This window comes from Periplaneta americana, chromosome 13 (assembly GCF_040183065.1).
Source record: "Periplaneta americana isolate PAMFEO1 chromosome 13, P.americana_PAMFEO1_priV1, whole genome shotgun sequence".
Lineage (NCBI taxonomy): Eukaryota > Metazoa > Arthropoda > Insecta > Blattodea > Blattidae > Periplaneta > Periplaneta americana.
The window spans coordinates 158,193,143-158,206,721 of record NC_091129.1 but is presented as its reverse complement, the minus strand read 5'-3'; the positions used below and the strand labels follow the sequence as shown (position 1 = coordinate 158,206,721).

Here is a 13,579-nt window from a genome sequence, read left to right as displayed (position 1 = left end):
TTGCTAAAAATAAAAAAAAATATATGACAAAAATACCTTACTTAGCTTGAAAAAAATGTTACTAGGTACTCACCAACCACACTTGAGTGCTAGTAGTTGGCCGAGAATTGCAGTGAACAACAAAGGTCATCTCCAAATTCTCCATCACAAATGCATGCCGATTATCTCTGAATAACGTCAATTTCACCTACAGGCACATCCTCCAATACTTAGCAACTTTACACATTTTTTTATATCTACCGTTTTTCCCAAACACATTCTGGAATTTGTCCCTTAGTAATTGTGCTTCTGAACCTGGTAGTGAGTCTAGTTCAATTTCCACAGCACGCACCTCCCTGTTTCAGACAACAGGTTTTTGGAGGTTTCGAGTTTTTTTATGGTGTCACACAAAAAGCTTAGATTTGCTAATAGGAAAGCCAAATCTATTTTTAAATAACCATCTTTCAGTATATCTTGAAGGATATCGACTGACGAAGCCCGATAACAGGGAATCACAACAAGATATATTGCCTTACTTGATAGACATGAGCGAGAGGCGAGAGATTTGTTTAAATTAAATAATGTTCATACCCGAGCTCTTATCTGTTTTGTTTCACAAACAAAGCATGGAATGAAATCATCTTCAGCAATAAACATTCCTAATTACGTGTTGCAAGATCCCTCCTCCTTGTCCATGTTAATTTATTCTCTAGTAGTTCTCATAACTTGTGGCGATACTATTACGAAAATGGATCACGGATACACCACGGAGCACTTAGAAACACGAAGCAATCAAGAATTCCTAAAAGAGACAACATACGTCTGAGTGATATAATTGATTTAGTTTTAAAATATTTAAAAGTTCTTGTAAAAAATTACTTAAGTAAAAAAACTCTAAGATTTATGTGTTTATAATAGATTTCCTGAAAATATGTATTTACATAATTTTTTTGTGAAAATATGTGTTTTTATGTGAAATAAAATTCGGGTTTTAAACTTGAAACTTCATGTTCGGAATTTTTAACTTTGATAATTGTGTTTTATCACACGCAAAAAGAATATTTAATTACATAGGAATCCGCTCCTTAATAATCAAATTAGCGCTCATTCCATACGAATACTGATTTAACTTGGTTTAGAACGTTAATCTTAGAGTCCACTGTATTTATAAAAACAATTCTGTAAACTTGAGAAAGTGTACCAGTATCTAGTCAACTCCGTCTTTTCACTACGTAGATATTCCTGCTATTGGTTAGGCCTACATGTTGGAATCAGTTCAGTTAACTAGTTTAACATAGAAGACAGAATCTGTGTTTCTCTGCACTCACCTGGTATACTCCTGCCCCTCTTATCATTCCTCGACTGTTCTCCGTTATCAACGTAAGCCTGTAGATGTCTCTTTCTTCACGATCCAGTCCACGCTGTGTGTAGATTGTTCCGTCTTGCGACACAGCGAACCTATCTGTTACATCCTGCTGGTTTGCTATGATGAATCTCAGTGACTTCCAGCGGCTAGAGTCTGAAGAATTCTGATCCCTGCTCTGGTTCAGCAACTGTCCCACTAGAGCTCCAGATAGGTTTTCTCGTACTCGGAATTCTATAGGAGGTCCCCTTTTAGCAACAACAAAGAACAAAAGTTGATGACATGATCCTCATATACCGTACTTCAAATTGTTAGTATACATTTTTTGAGCAGAATATGATTTTAAATGTACTCCACCACTTGAAACTTTAGGCTGGAGGCTGTTTGAAATTGAAATATTTGCAACCAATCCTAGAACCGGAATTAATTCTTCATGTAGTAAGGAAATATAAAGGTTTGAGGCATGTGGAATTGCTGATTTAATTTATCTTATTTTAAGCAAGAAAGGTACGATAACAACACTTGAAGGAAAACCGTTAGGATAGATTTCGAGTCCATGGCCATTTTGTGTTTTTGATTTCAAATAAATGCATATTAATTTTTTACTAACATTGTTACCTATATTTCATATGAAATATTATTATTATATTATTATTCATTATTACCTATATTTTTATATGAAAAACTTATCAGATTACCAGGAAACAATTGGCATTCATACAGTCCTCTCTGTAGATTGAAAACTAAAAAAAGTTTCATATCCATTGTTCAAGAATTAAAACAGAAAATCAGTATTCCGAATTTAAAAGAAAACTTACAAATTAAACCATACCCTTTAACTCTATTAAATATAGAATATAATCTAAATTTAACAGAAGAAATACTAAAATCAGAAGTAAACACTGAAATAATGAAACAATTATCTTTAGAGACAATTAATATTAGGTACCCTCCACAAAACTGGCTTCATTTATACACCGACGGATCCTTGATCTCCAGAGAACAAGGTGCCGGTGCAGGTGTTACGTGCTGTCTCTTCTCACTTTATAGATCTCTTGGATATGGAACAACAAGTTTTGATGGTGAAATCATTGCAATAAGTGAAAGTCTCAGGAATCTTCTATGCCACATCAATAAATTTAGGAATGCAGTTATATTGTCGGACTCCAAAGCAGCTATTCTATCAATAGTCTCTAAACACACACCTTCATCTCAAACAGCAGAAATAACTAAAATGCTCTCTCAATTAATATCACTCAATAAAAGAATTGTATTCCAATGGATACCATCCCATTGTGGAATCCTGGGAAACGAGAATGCGGATGCTTTAGCAAAGAAGGGCAGCACTGCTACTTACAGACCTGTTACTAAATCTACGTATTACTCTGTGAAGAGATTTATTAAATCTACATACTTAGACTTCAACAAACAAAATTTGATAACACAATCCCAAGGGAAAAAATGGAACTCTCTGCATAATAATCCACAGTTAATTCCCGATTTACCACGAAAATCGTCTGTAGCTGCATTTAGATTGGCAACAGGCCATGATTGTTTGGCTAAACACCTGCATAGAATTGGAATATATCAGTCCCCTAACTGCCCATTGTGCAATTCAAACCAAGAAATGGATTCGCAACACCTCAAAATCTGTGCTTCAGTGGCTGGTCATGATAATATCTTTGAAAAATATTGGAGTGCAAGAGGTCAAATGACTTTATTGTCAAACGCCTGGCATTAGAAAACACAACAACAACATATTTGATATGCATCATTCCTGGATAAATTGACTCGCTGATACCAGTGCTGAATATAAACAAAATTTGTTTAATAGTTTAAAAGAAATTGCTATACACAGACAAACAGACAGCATGCTCGAAACTATTCTTGCGATAGCCTACTAGTAATGCTAAAATCATGTAGCTACGTAAAATTTTGAATTGGATTTTTTTTCATATTCACAATACTTTCTCTTATATTTGGTACAATAACGAAGTAAAATGTGCAAGTTCTGTTTTCTAAGTTAAATTTTACTATATATATAAACAAGAAAATCTTATGCTATTTTAAAAGTCATAAAATAATGTAGGTACCAGTGGCGTGTAGTGCAATTTTATGTGAGGGAAGCAATAATACAAATTGTTATATGTATAGTACAAAACTGATAGCAGCCAACTTACCTAAATATATGAGACTATCAATTAATGCAAAACTCGCCTTATCCAGGTAAAGTGATTTGTCAGAAAACAGGAAAAACGGTTATGGATATGGACAGTTTTGCATTTGATAGTAGTTTTCTGAGCTCTATGGAAGAGGAATTAGACAAGATTTGCACAAACCGACTTTATCAGTAGATAGAGAGCTGCAAGAAGTACAACATCCCATATGTAATTCATTTTTTTTTTTTTTTTTTTTTTTTTTGGATAAGGCGAGTTTTGCACTTGATAGCCTCAATATTTTAAGACCAAAGAAATTCTCTCTTTAGCAGTAAAATCATCGTACGAAAATAAATGAATCCTTATCGGCCAGTATAGGTGCCTCAAGCTAAGAAATGAATACTGAATCCTTCTCGACCAGGATAGGAGCTCAGACAAAGAATTTTGTGACATTTTAAGATGAGAGGATTCATAGTTCTCACAATTAAAATATAATTTCTGCAATAAATTTCTTCCTTTTTGCTTTATGGACAGGGAAAGCAATGCTTCCCTTCCTTTCCATGTACATCACGCCACTGGTAGGTACCATACTTGTGTATCACCAAATCATCAGAAATTGCTTGAAACATAAACAGAAGTCATCAAAACTCAACAATTCCTTCGTACAAGTTGCTGAACTCAAAGAAAAGACAGAAGTAGGTTTTTTACGTGTAAATGTGTGCATTTCGGTTGCTTATGTTTAAAATCATAGTTTGGTAGTCTGCATTTCAGTCATTAAACAATTGCAAAAATTGGGATAGACATTGTCTTATACTACAACAAATAGAACATATACATACAATATAAAGAATATATTAAATTTTACTATTCTGAATGCAAAATATGTATTTATGTTATAAAATGGATGACCAATTAGCCAATTATATAAATGGCGATCTTACTCGTGTTAATTATGTAAGCATGTGCGGCTTACAGCTGTTTATTTATATTCAAATGTTAAAAGTAGTGTACGAAAGATTCAACATGGATTATCCATTACATAACTTATGTTTAAAAACAAGCGAATTAAATCTTTCCACACTATCATCAAGCTTGTTAAACAATTTTAATCAAATACATTAAAACTATTTTGCGGTTTTCTTAACCTACCGATATAATAGATTATTGGTGTAACAGCTAATGATTGACTTCTGGTGTTATATGTAGGCCTACAAATTCAATTTCTATTCATATGGTTATTTTCATGTTTTTTTACACTTAATAGACACTGAAAAATATATATGGTAGCTTACTGCAATTATGTACGGTAGGCTATAAGAATGTTAAATTTAATCTAAATTGGTTTGCACTGTGTTCTGAGTTCTGAAAGGTGATTTGGATAATATACAGTAATTCTAATAGTTTTTTTAATAGGAAAGATTGCAGAATGCTGCGTCTGCAGTGAAAGACCTGTCCTTGGGCAGAAAACTATGCGTGAATGAGCTTTTTTGCAACAAAAAACATCATTAATGCATGCTACTGTTGCCACACAACGTAGTCTTTTTTTTTTCTCTTCTACTGAAAGAGGGACTCAAAGGCTTATTGTGCTTACCACTCCTGTTATGTGAATGACTAGGTAGTTGAACGGCCGCACTCTTGTACAAGTACAGCATGCCACACCGTGAAATTAACCCAGGCTCATTGGTATGAATGATGATGATATGTGAATTGGTAATGGCGAAATGAGTGCGAAGTTCAATGTCGAAAGTTACCCAGCAATTCTGCTTCAATTGATTGAGGGAAAACCCCGAAAAAACCCCAACCGGGTAACTTGTCCCAACCGGGATTTGAACCCAGGCCCGCTCTTTTCACAGTCAGACATGCTAACCGTTACTTCACAGCGATGGACAACACAGTCATAATTTATAGTCCAGAAAAAAATTGTTCAATTATTTCTTTCTCTATGAAGTGACAAAAATTTTGTCCATAAGATAGACCTTATTTTAATTTAAGGAATATTGTTGATTACTCCTATTTTCTTACTTGGTGCCAATCCCCCTCTCGTCATCGACCACATGAATGGTCACGTTAGTGACTAGTGTGAGGTCTTGCCCATCAGTCACAACAGCTTCAAAATCGTACAAAGGCTGTTCGAACTTGGAGATCTCGTCAACCACTGTGATCGTTCCTGACCGCTCTTCCACAGCAAAGGGAACTGCAAGAGATTATATGTACCAAATTAATAGTCACTTAATAATTCACTAAGTTATAACAGTAATTGCAGCAAGATGTTAAACTGAACATTAATTAGCTATACAACATTATTTTCAACAGGGTAGTTTAAGATTACTTGTTTAATAAAGTAATGTGAAGTAAACACACAAGGAATAAGTATTCAGAAATATTAAAGCAACTTCATAACGTTACAAAATAATATTTTACTGATGGAAGTTTAAAAATACTGAATGACTACTTTTATTATCAGTATACTCAATAAAATATTCCATTCATATGTTTCTCTGCACTAACTTCTTGTAAATTAACGAGATATTATTTTGTACACTGGAAATTTATTTTGTAAATCACTACCTATGTAATCAGATTATTCCCATAAAGTCATAGATGCAACATTTGTTTGATATCAATGCTGCCAACATTCTACATTAAAAAGTTTAGAAACAAAACTTTTTAATCGCCTGAAATGTGGGTACATATATGTACTGATGGCTCACAAATGGAAATGGATGGATCCTTATCTGATAAACTTCTTGAGAAACTGTTTTTTTTTTTTTTTGTAAAGGGAGCAGTAATTATTCATATGTAGCATAATTTCATTGCTGACTGGGAAAAGGAAGAATGTTCAGTTACAGTGTTCATATAAAATTTTGAGGTGAAAATACTTTTAATGTTAATATAACATTTTAGATTTTCAATAATATTCTTATTTCTTTAGGCCTATATATTGTATCGAGTATTTCAAATACAAATATATTTTGAGTATTTGAAATACAAATGTATTTTGGTTAATTTTTTTAAAAGTATTTTGTATTTGTATTTCAAATACAATTTTTTGAAGTATTTTGTATTTGTATTTCAAATACTTGGATGTCAGTATTTTGCCCAGCCCTGGATATAATGTACCAATCATGGTCGAGAAAAACTTTTTTGTTGATCTACTTTTCAATGTATTTTCAATACGTACGACTTCGTCTGACTCACATTGTAAATAGGGTCACTCTACATGACTCTCCTTATGGTTTTTTTTTCAGGAGCAATTTTTTATCATACTTCAAAACAAACTGTAAAGAATTATGCTGAATAGATATTACTAAAATTATTTTTAATTATTGTACCTCCATCGTGATAACTATGAAGCAGATCATATCCCACATGACTCTTGTCAACAGCATCTGTCACTCGAATCTGACCAACACTGGTTCCCACAGCAACATTGCCTCCAACCCAAAACTCGTAAGGAGCACCAATGAAGTCAGGTACTTCAACGCCCTTGTCTGGAAGAAAGTAATGTAAAATCATTTTCAAGTTTGTAATAATTAAATGTCAAATCACTCAATTAAAACAATTTCTGTGAAAATTTATTTCATAATATTAATGAAAGCTCAAAATCTGTACTTCAGTGGCTGACCATGATAATATTTTTGAAAAATATTGAGTGGAAGAGATCAAATGACTTTATTGTCAAACGCCTGGCATTAGAAAACAACAACATATTAATGAAAGAAATGAAGAGATATGTAATGTTAAGATCCATCACACCAATAATATCAGAGGGAAGAGTATGCAATCAAAATGGAAGATAAACAGGAAACAACAGTTGGCGAAAACAACAGTTGGCAAAATTAGATTCATGCATAAATCAACAAGTTACACAAGAATACAAGATAAACAGGAAACAACAGTTGGCGAAAACAACAGTTGGCAAAATTAGATTCATGCATAAATCAAAAAGTTACACAAGAATACAAGATAAACAGGAAACAACAGTTGGCGAAAACAACAGTTGGCAAAATTAGATTCATGCATAAATCAACAAGTTACACAAGAATACAAGATAAACAGGAAACAACAGTTGGCGAAAACAACAGTTGGCAAAATTAGATTCATGCATAAATCAAAAAGTTACACAAGAATACAAGATAAACAGGGAACAACAGTTGGCGAAAACAGCAGTTGGCAAAATTAGATTCATGCATAAATCAAAAAGTTACACAAGAATACAAGATAAACAGGAAACAAAAGTTGGCGAAAACAACAGTTGGCAAAATTAGATTCATGCATAAATCAAAAAGTTATACAAGAATACAAGATAAACAGGGAACAACAGTTGGCGAAAACAGCAGTTGGCAAAATTAGATTCATGCATAAACCAAAAAGTTACACAAGAATACAAGATAAACAGGAAACAACAGTTGGCGAAAACAACAGTTGGCAAAATTAGATTCATGCATAAATCAAAAAGTTACACAAGAATACAAGATAAACAGGGAACAACAGTTGGCGAAAACAGCAGTTGGCAAAATTAGATTCATGCATAAATCAAAAAGTTACACAAGAATACAAGATAAACAGGAAACAAAAGTTGGCGAAAACAACAGTTGGCAAAATTAGATTCATGCATAAATCAAAAAGTTATACAAGAATACAAGATAAACAGGGAACAACAGTTGGCGAAAACAGCAGTTGGCAAAATTAGATTCATGCATAAACCAAAAAGTTACACAAGAATACAAGATAAACAGGAAACAACAGTTGGCGAAAACAACAGTTGGCAAAATTAGATTCATGCATAAATCAAAAAAGTTACACAAGAATACAAGATAAACAGGGAACAACAGTTGGCGAAAACAACAGTTGGCAAAATTAGATTCATGCATAAATCAAAAAGTTACACAAGAATACAAGATAAACAGGGAACAACAGTTGGCGAAAACAACAGTTGGCAAAATTAGATTCATGCATAAATCAAAAAGTTACACAAGAATACAAGATAAACAGGGAACAACAGTTGGCGAAAACAGCAGTTGGAAAAATTAGATTCATGCATAAATCAAAAAGTTACACAAGAATACAAGATAAACAGGGAACAACAGTTGGCGAAAACAACAGTTGGCAAAATTAGATTCGTGCATAAATCAACAAGTTACACAATTTTGAACAAAAGCGAAATTTAGCAATTTATCACTACTTTTCTCAGCAAATATTGATAGTATCATTTTCTTTTCCAATCTGATTTTCATAATTTGTGATACCGATATTATTTCCATTTAAATTTATTTCTGATTCTTTCTGTTACTACTGAGTTTATTTCAAAATAAAATTAACTTTAAACTTTTACGATATATTTTATCCATGTTGAATCTTTTGACACAACAGGCAGCGAAGATCGAGATGACGCCGAGATCTAGTAGGCTCTAAGGATGGTGTGAAGAAGCATCGAAACAGCTGTAAGCCGCACATGCTTACACAATTAACACGAGTAAGATCGCCATTTAATCAATTATTGATATATTTTAATTATTACAGGATTCTTAAAAGTAATTTTATATAACGATTGTATCTAACCTTCAAACTTAACTTATTCAACATTACAGGAACATGTTTATCATTTATAAGAAATTAAATTGGTATTACTCATAATATTCATATTTACTCAGACGTTAAGCATTACAAAATGCAATAGGCTTCGTCAAATAGTTTAATAACATAAATTGTACAACACAATTTACAACAAAAATGTGTAATATATAACATTACAATATCGGTACCAGTAATGAAATCAAGTTTAAAAGACTAATTTCGAGAACATATTGAGCCGACAAGTCACATGTACAAATATTTAAATATATAAAAGAGCCTTCATGGGCTGTCACAATCTTTCTTTATTCAGTTTAACATGTGAAACAACATAGAAAAAGTCAAATATTCGTTGTTAATACTTGATTTTTCCTATGTTGTTTCACTTTATTAAAGTGAATAAACATGAAGGCTCTTTCATATAATTAAATATTTAAAAAAATAAGTCAGAGTTATTATAATCTATAAATTCTTTACAAGGTGAAACAACTTTTCTTTCAGCCACTTTTTTAATGATTACCAGTAGTTTAAACCTTTGTTCAGAGACTGACTTTGCTGAATGAGTAATGCAATGAAGAACTTAATACTTAGGTGAAACAATTTAAAATTAAACAACATTAAAATGTTATTAACATTGGTTTAAGCTCATGATTACCTTTGCTTCCTGCCTTCAGCACTTCAATTGTTACGACTGCCAAAGAATATCTTCTCTCACTTGGATTGGCTGGTTGATCAGATGCTTCGATAAACAAAGCATGGCGGCCAACAGCGAGAGGAGAGTCGATCACCATCACTTGGCCATTCTGAGCATCCACAGCGAATGGCAGCGGACTCGTATTCGACGAGCCATTACTTGGACGCTGCAGATCATACAGCACCATGCCGTTCCTGCCCAGGTCAGGGTCTGTGGCTTTTACCTGTGTAGCACAAATATGAACTTTAATGGTCATTCTGCACAGTAAAGTTCTGCATTATGTATGTGTTTTTTTTTTATCAGTAGTGAGTTAGCCCATGAAAGATCATGATCGATCAGCTAAAAAGCTATAATTATCTACCTCTGGAGACGGAATTTTGTTTGTTTGCATTGTTGATATTTGCCATATCTTCGACCATCTGTAGGGATACTCTACATATTGTTTTATAAGTATATAATTTTTCATTCTTTGTTATATTTGTACTTCACCAAAGAGCATGTAAAGTATTTATAGCTTGTCTAGTTTCGATAGTTTCATTTTTAATTTCTGTTCCATTATTATCAATCCCATTTATCATAACATTAAACAAAATAAGGGACAAAACACTTCCTTACCTAAGATCAGTCTTTGTTGTAAACCATTTAGTCAGTCCTACTAGTGTTTCTACACAACTTTCATTCCTGCGAAACTTTTAAATTTATATTGAATGTATTACCTATTAAAATGCCATAAACATAATCATAAATAACCGTAAACATCAAATTGGATTCGTGCTCCATTCCACAGCACAATGTCCAATACGGTATACAGAAAGTTCACTACCGGTACAAAAATGTTCACCAGTGAAACGTTCAATCAAAATGTCCAATATGCATAATTGTCTAAAAGTCAAAATGTCCAATAAATAGAAATGTCTACAAGTCAAAATATGCAATATGCAGTATGATATGCACAGACATGATTATTCAAAATTTTTTTGGAGAGATACACTACCGCACCAAGATTCCCTTCTCCTATATGGAATTCCTATGAAATAACGTTGCAAGATTGTCATAGATCTAATAATGCAGTGGAATATTTCCACTTTAAATTAAAAAAAAAATATTTTTGGACATCACGTCAGTATTTGGATATTAACAGGCAACATAACGAGACAGAGAATACCATAACCAAAGTTCACAATGGTCACATGAACGTAAGACACCCCACAAATAAGAAGTTTATTACAAATCAACGGAAAATTGAAGGGATTGCACACCAATTGTTCATTTGTGCAATTATTCTCTATTTCTTGGTTTGAGTTGCACAATGGGCAGTTAGGTGACTGATATATTCCAATTCTATGCAGGTGTTTGGCCAAGCAATCGTTTTACGGAAATGGGAATGAGAAATAATCTGTTAGGAAAGCGAGAACACTGCACCCACCCACGTGGTCTGTGTTGCCACATGTACATTTTACAAGTTCAGTATCACATGCTTTTGAAGAATATCAGTTCTTGTACGGCCTTGACTCTGCCAGGTTAAATAAAGCCATTATTATTATTATTAATATTATTATTATTATTATTAGGGCCTACCGGTTCTTCTATATGGCTGTGAAACTTGGACTCTCACTCTGAGAGAGGAACATAGGTTAAGGGTGTTTGAGAATAAGGTGCTTAGGAAAATATTTGGGGCTAAGCGGGATGAAGTTACAGGAGAATGGAGAAAGTTACACAACACAGAACTGCACGCATTGTATTCTTCACCTGACATAATTAGGAACTTGAAATCCAGACGTTTGAGATGGGCAGGGCATGTAGCACGTATGGGCGAATCCAGAAATGCATATAGAGTGTTAGTTGGGAGACCGGAGGGAAAAAGACCTTTAGGGAGGCCGAGACGTAGATGGGAGGATAATATTAAAATGGATTTGAGGGAGGTGGGGTATGATGATAGAGACTGGCTTAATCTTGCACAGGATAGGGACCGATGGCGGGCTTATGTGAGGGCGGCAATGAACCTTCGGGTTCCTTAAAAGCCATTTGTAAGTAAGTAAGTAAGGGCCTACAATTTATAAGACATAAACTGCTCGAGATAAATTCGATGATTAATTCACTTGCGATATAATATACAGTTAATATAGGAGAATACATGTGGGTTACAGGACATAAAAAGTTGAATAGCAAAAACGTACTATATAGCATACCATTTAATGACTGTGGGCATATTTTATACTGGACATTTTTGCAGTGAACATTTCTCAGTGGACTAATTGTCTGACAATCGTTTAGAGACAAGCCTTGCAGTTAGAACTAATATCCTAGTTATTTTTAATGCACTGTGAAAAACTTGGAAGGGTGAAGGTTATTTAAAGAGCAGCCATTCAAAGACATTAAAGACAGTGAATGTTAGAACGCGGATTCGGATAGCCTCTGGGCTATCAATGTAGGAATTTTAACGCAGAACTGCTTCCTTACCTGTCCGATGATGTCTCCAACAGCTGCGTCATTCTCCACGGTGAACTCGTACAAGTTGCTGGGTGTGAAACTGGGGTTGTTGTCATTGGCATCGAGCAGCGTGACCTCCACCCCAACGGATGCCTCGGCACTGCTATTGTCTTCTTTCTTTATTACGCTGGGTGCCTTCTCTTTTGCATGCACTCTCATGCCTAACGAAGGCTGCTTCTCTCTGTCAAGCATACTTTGGTCTCTGACAGTTAACCATCCTGTCCGGGGGTCAATTATGAAGGCCTGGCTTGGGTCTTCAAGTTGGTATGTGAACTCGCCATTGTCTCCCTGTTATAGTGAAACAGAAGAAATATTATAGTCATGACTCTTGGGCCCAGTCCGCCCTATTAAACATGCCATCTGTAGTTAATATGGCTTCCTTCGAAAGTGAAGTGATACCAGTAATATAACTGTTGTATAAATTGTAACTTTCAGTTTTCTGAAAGCAGACTAGATGACAAAAGTTTCTCAACCGAATAATGGCAGGCATTTCTCATACTGCGTTTAATTTCCTCTCGAGTGTAATTTATATTTATTACTGTTGTTCCAAGGTATTTTAATTTTTCCACCTCTCAAAGGATAAATTTTCCTTTTCTTTTATTTCCATGTTATGGTCACGAGACATAATCATATACATCTTGATTACACAACTTTTAACACTGTATCACTTCGGAATATGTATGATAAGAACTTTCTTGTGTTAAATTTTAACGTATCGTGTTAACATGTTTCGACCTATTTTCGGTCATCTTCGGAACTGGTCGTTGTTGGTCTTGGCGCCTCTCGTTTCCTGTGTGGGTGCGTTCGTAGTGTAGAGTCAAAGTGTGTATGTGTTTTGAAATTGAGTTGTGTGTTGAGAATATCGTTGGGATGTGTCAGAAACTCAACATACTAGAACAATATGAAATATACAGACACACGAAAACATACCCCAACGATATTCTCAACACACAACTCAATTTCAAAACACATACACTCTTTGACTCTACACTACGAACGCACCCACACAGGAAACAAGAGGCGCCAAGACCAACAACGACCAGTTCCGAAGATGACCGAAAATAGATCGAAACATGTTAACAAGGTACGTTAAAATTTAACACAAGAAAGTTCTTATTATACTGTCTTTTTGAGATTTACTTCTAAATCTACCTCCTTACTTGCTTCAAGTAAAATTCCCGTGTTTTCCCTAATCGTTTGTGAATTTTCTTCTAACATATTCACATTATCTGCATAGACAAGCAGCTGATGTAACTCGTTCAATTCCAAAACCTCCCCATTTTCGTGAACTTTCCTAATGGCATATTCTAGAGTGAAGTTAAA

General features: G+C 34.1%; 1 protein-coding gene across 1 annotated transcript in view; it reads right to left on the bottom strand.

The window, feature by feature from the left end:
* Cad89D (cadherin 89D) overlaps positions 1-13,579 on the bottom strand; it is a 343,616-nt gene that overhangs the window by 44,756 nt on the left and 285,281 nt on the right. The window contains exons 9-13 of the mRNA XM_069844519.1: positions 12,227-12,544; positions 9,728-9,989; positions 6,831-6,989; positions 5,521-5,692; positions 1,308-1,590 (exon numbers count right to left, since the gene is read on the bottom strand). Of these exons, the coding sequence (XP_069700620.1) occupies positions 1,308-1,590; positions 5,521-5,692; positions 6,831-6,989; positions 9,728-9,989; positions 12,227-12,544 (1,194 nt within the window). The remainder of the gene's footprint in view (positions 1-1,307; positions 1,591-5,520; positions 5,693-6,830; positions 6,990-9,727; positions 9,990-12,226; positions 12,545-13,579) is intronic.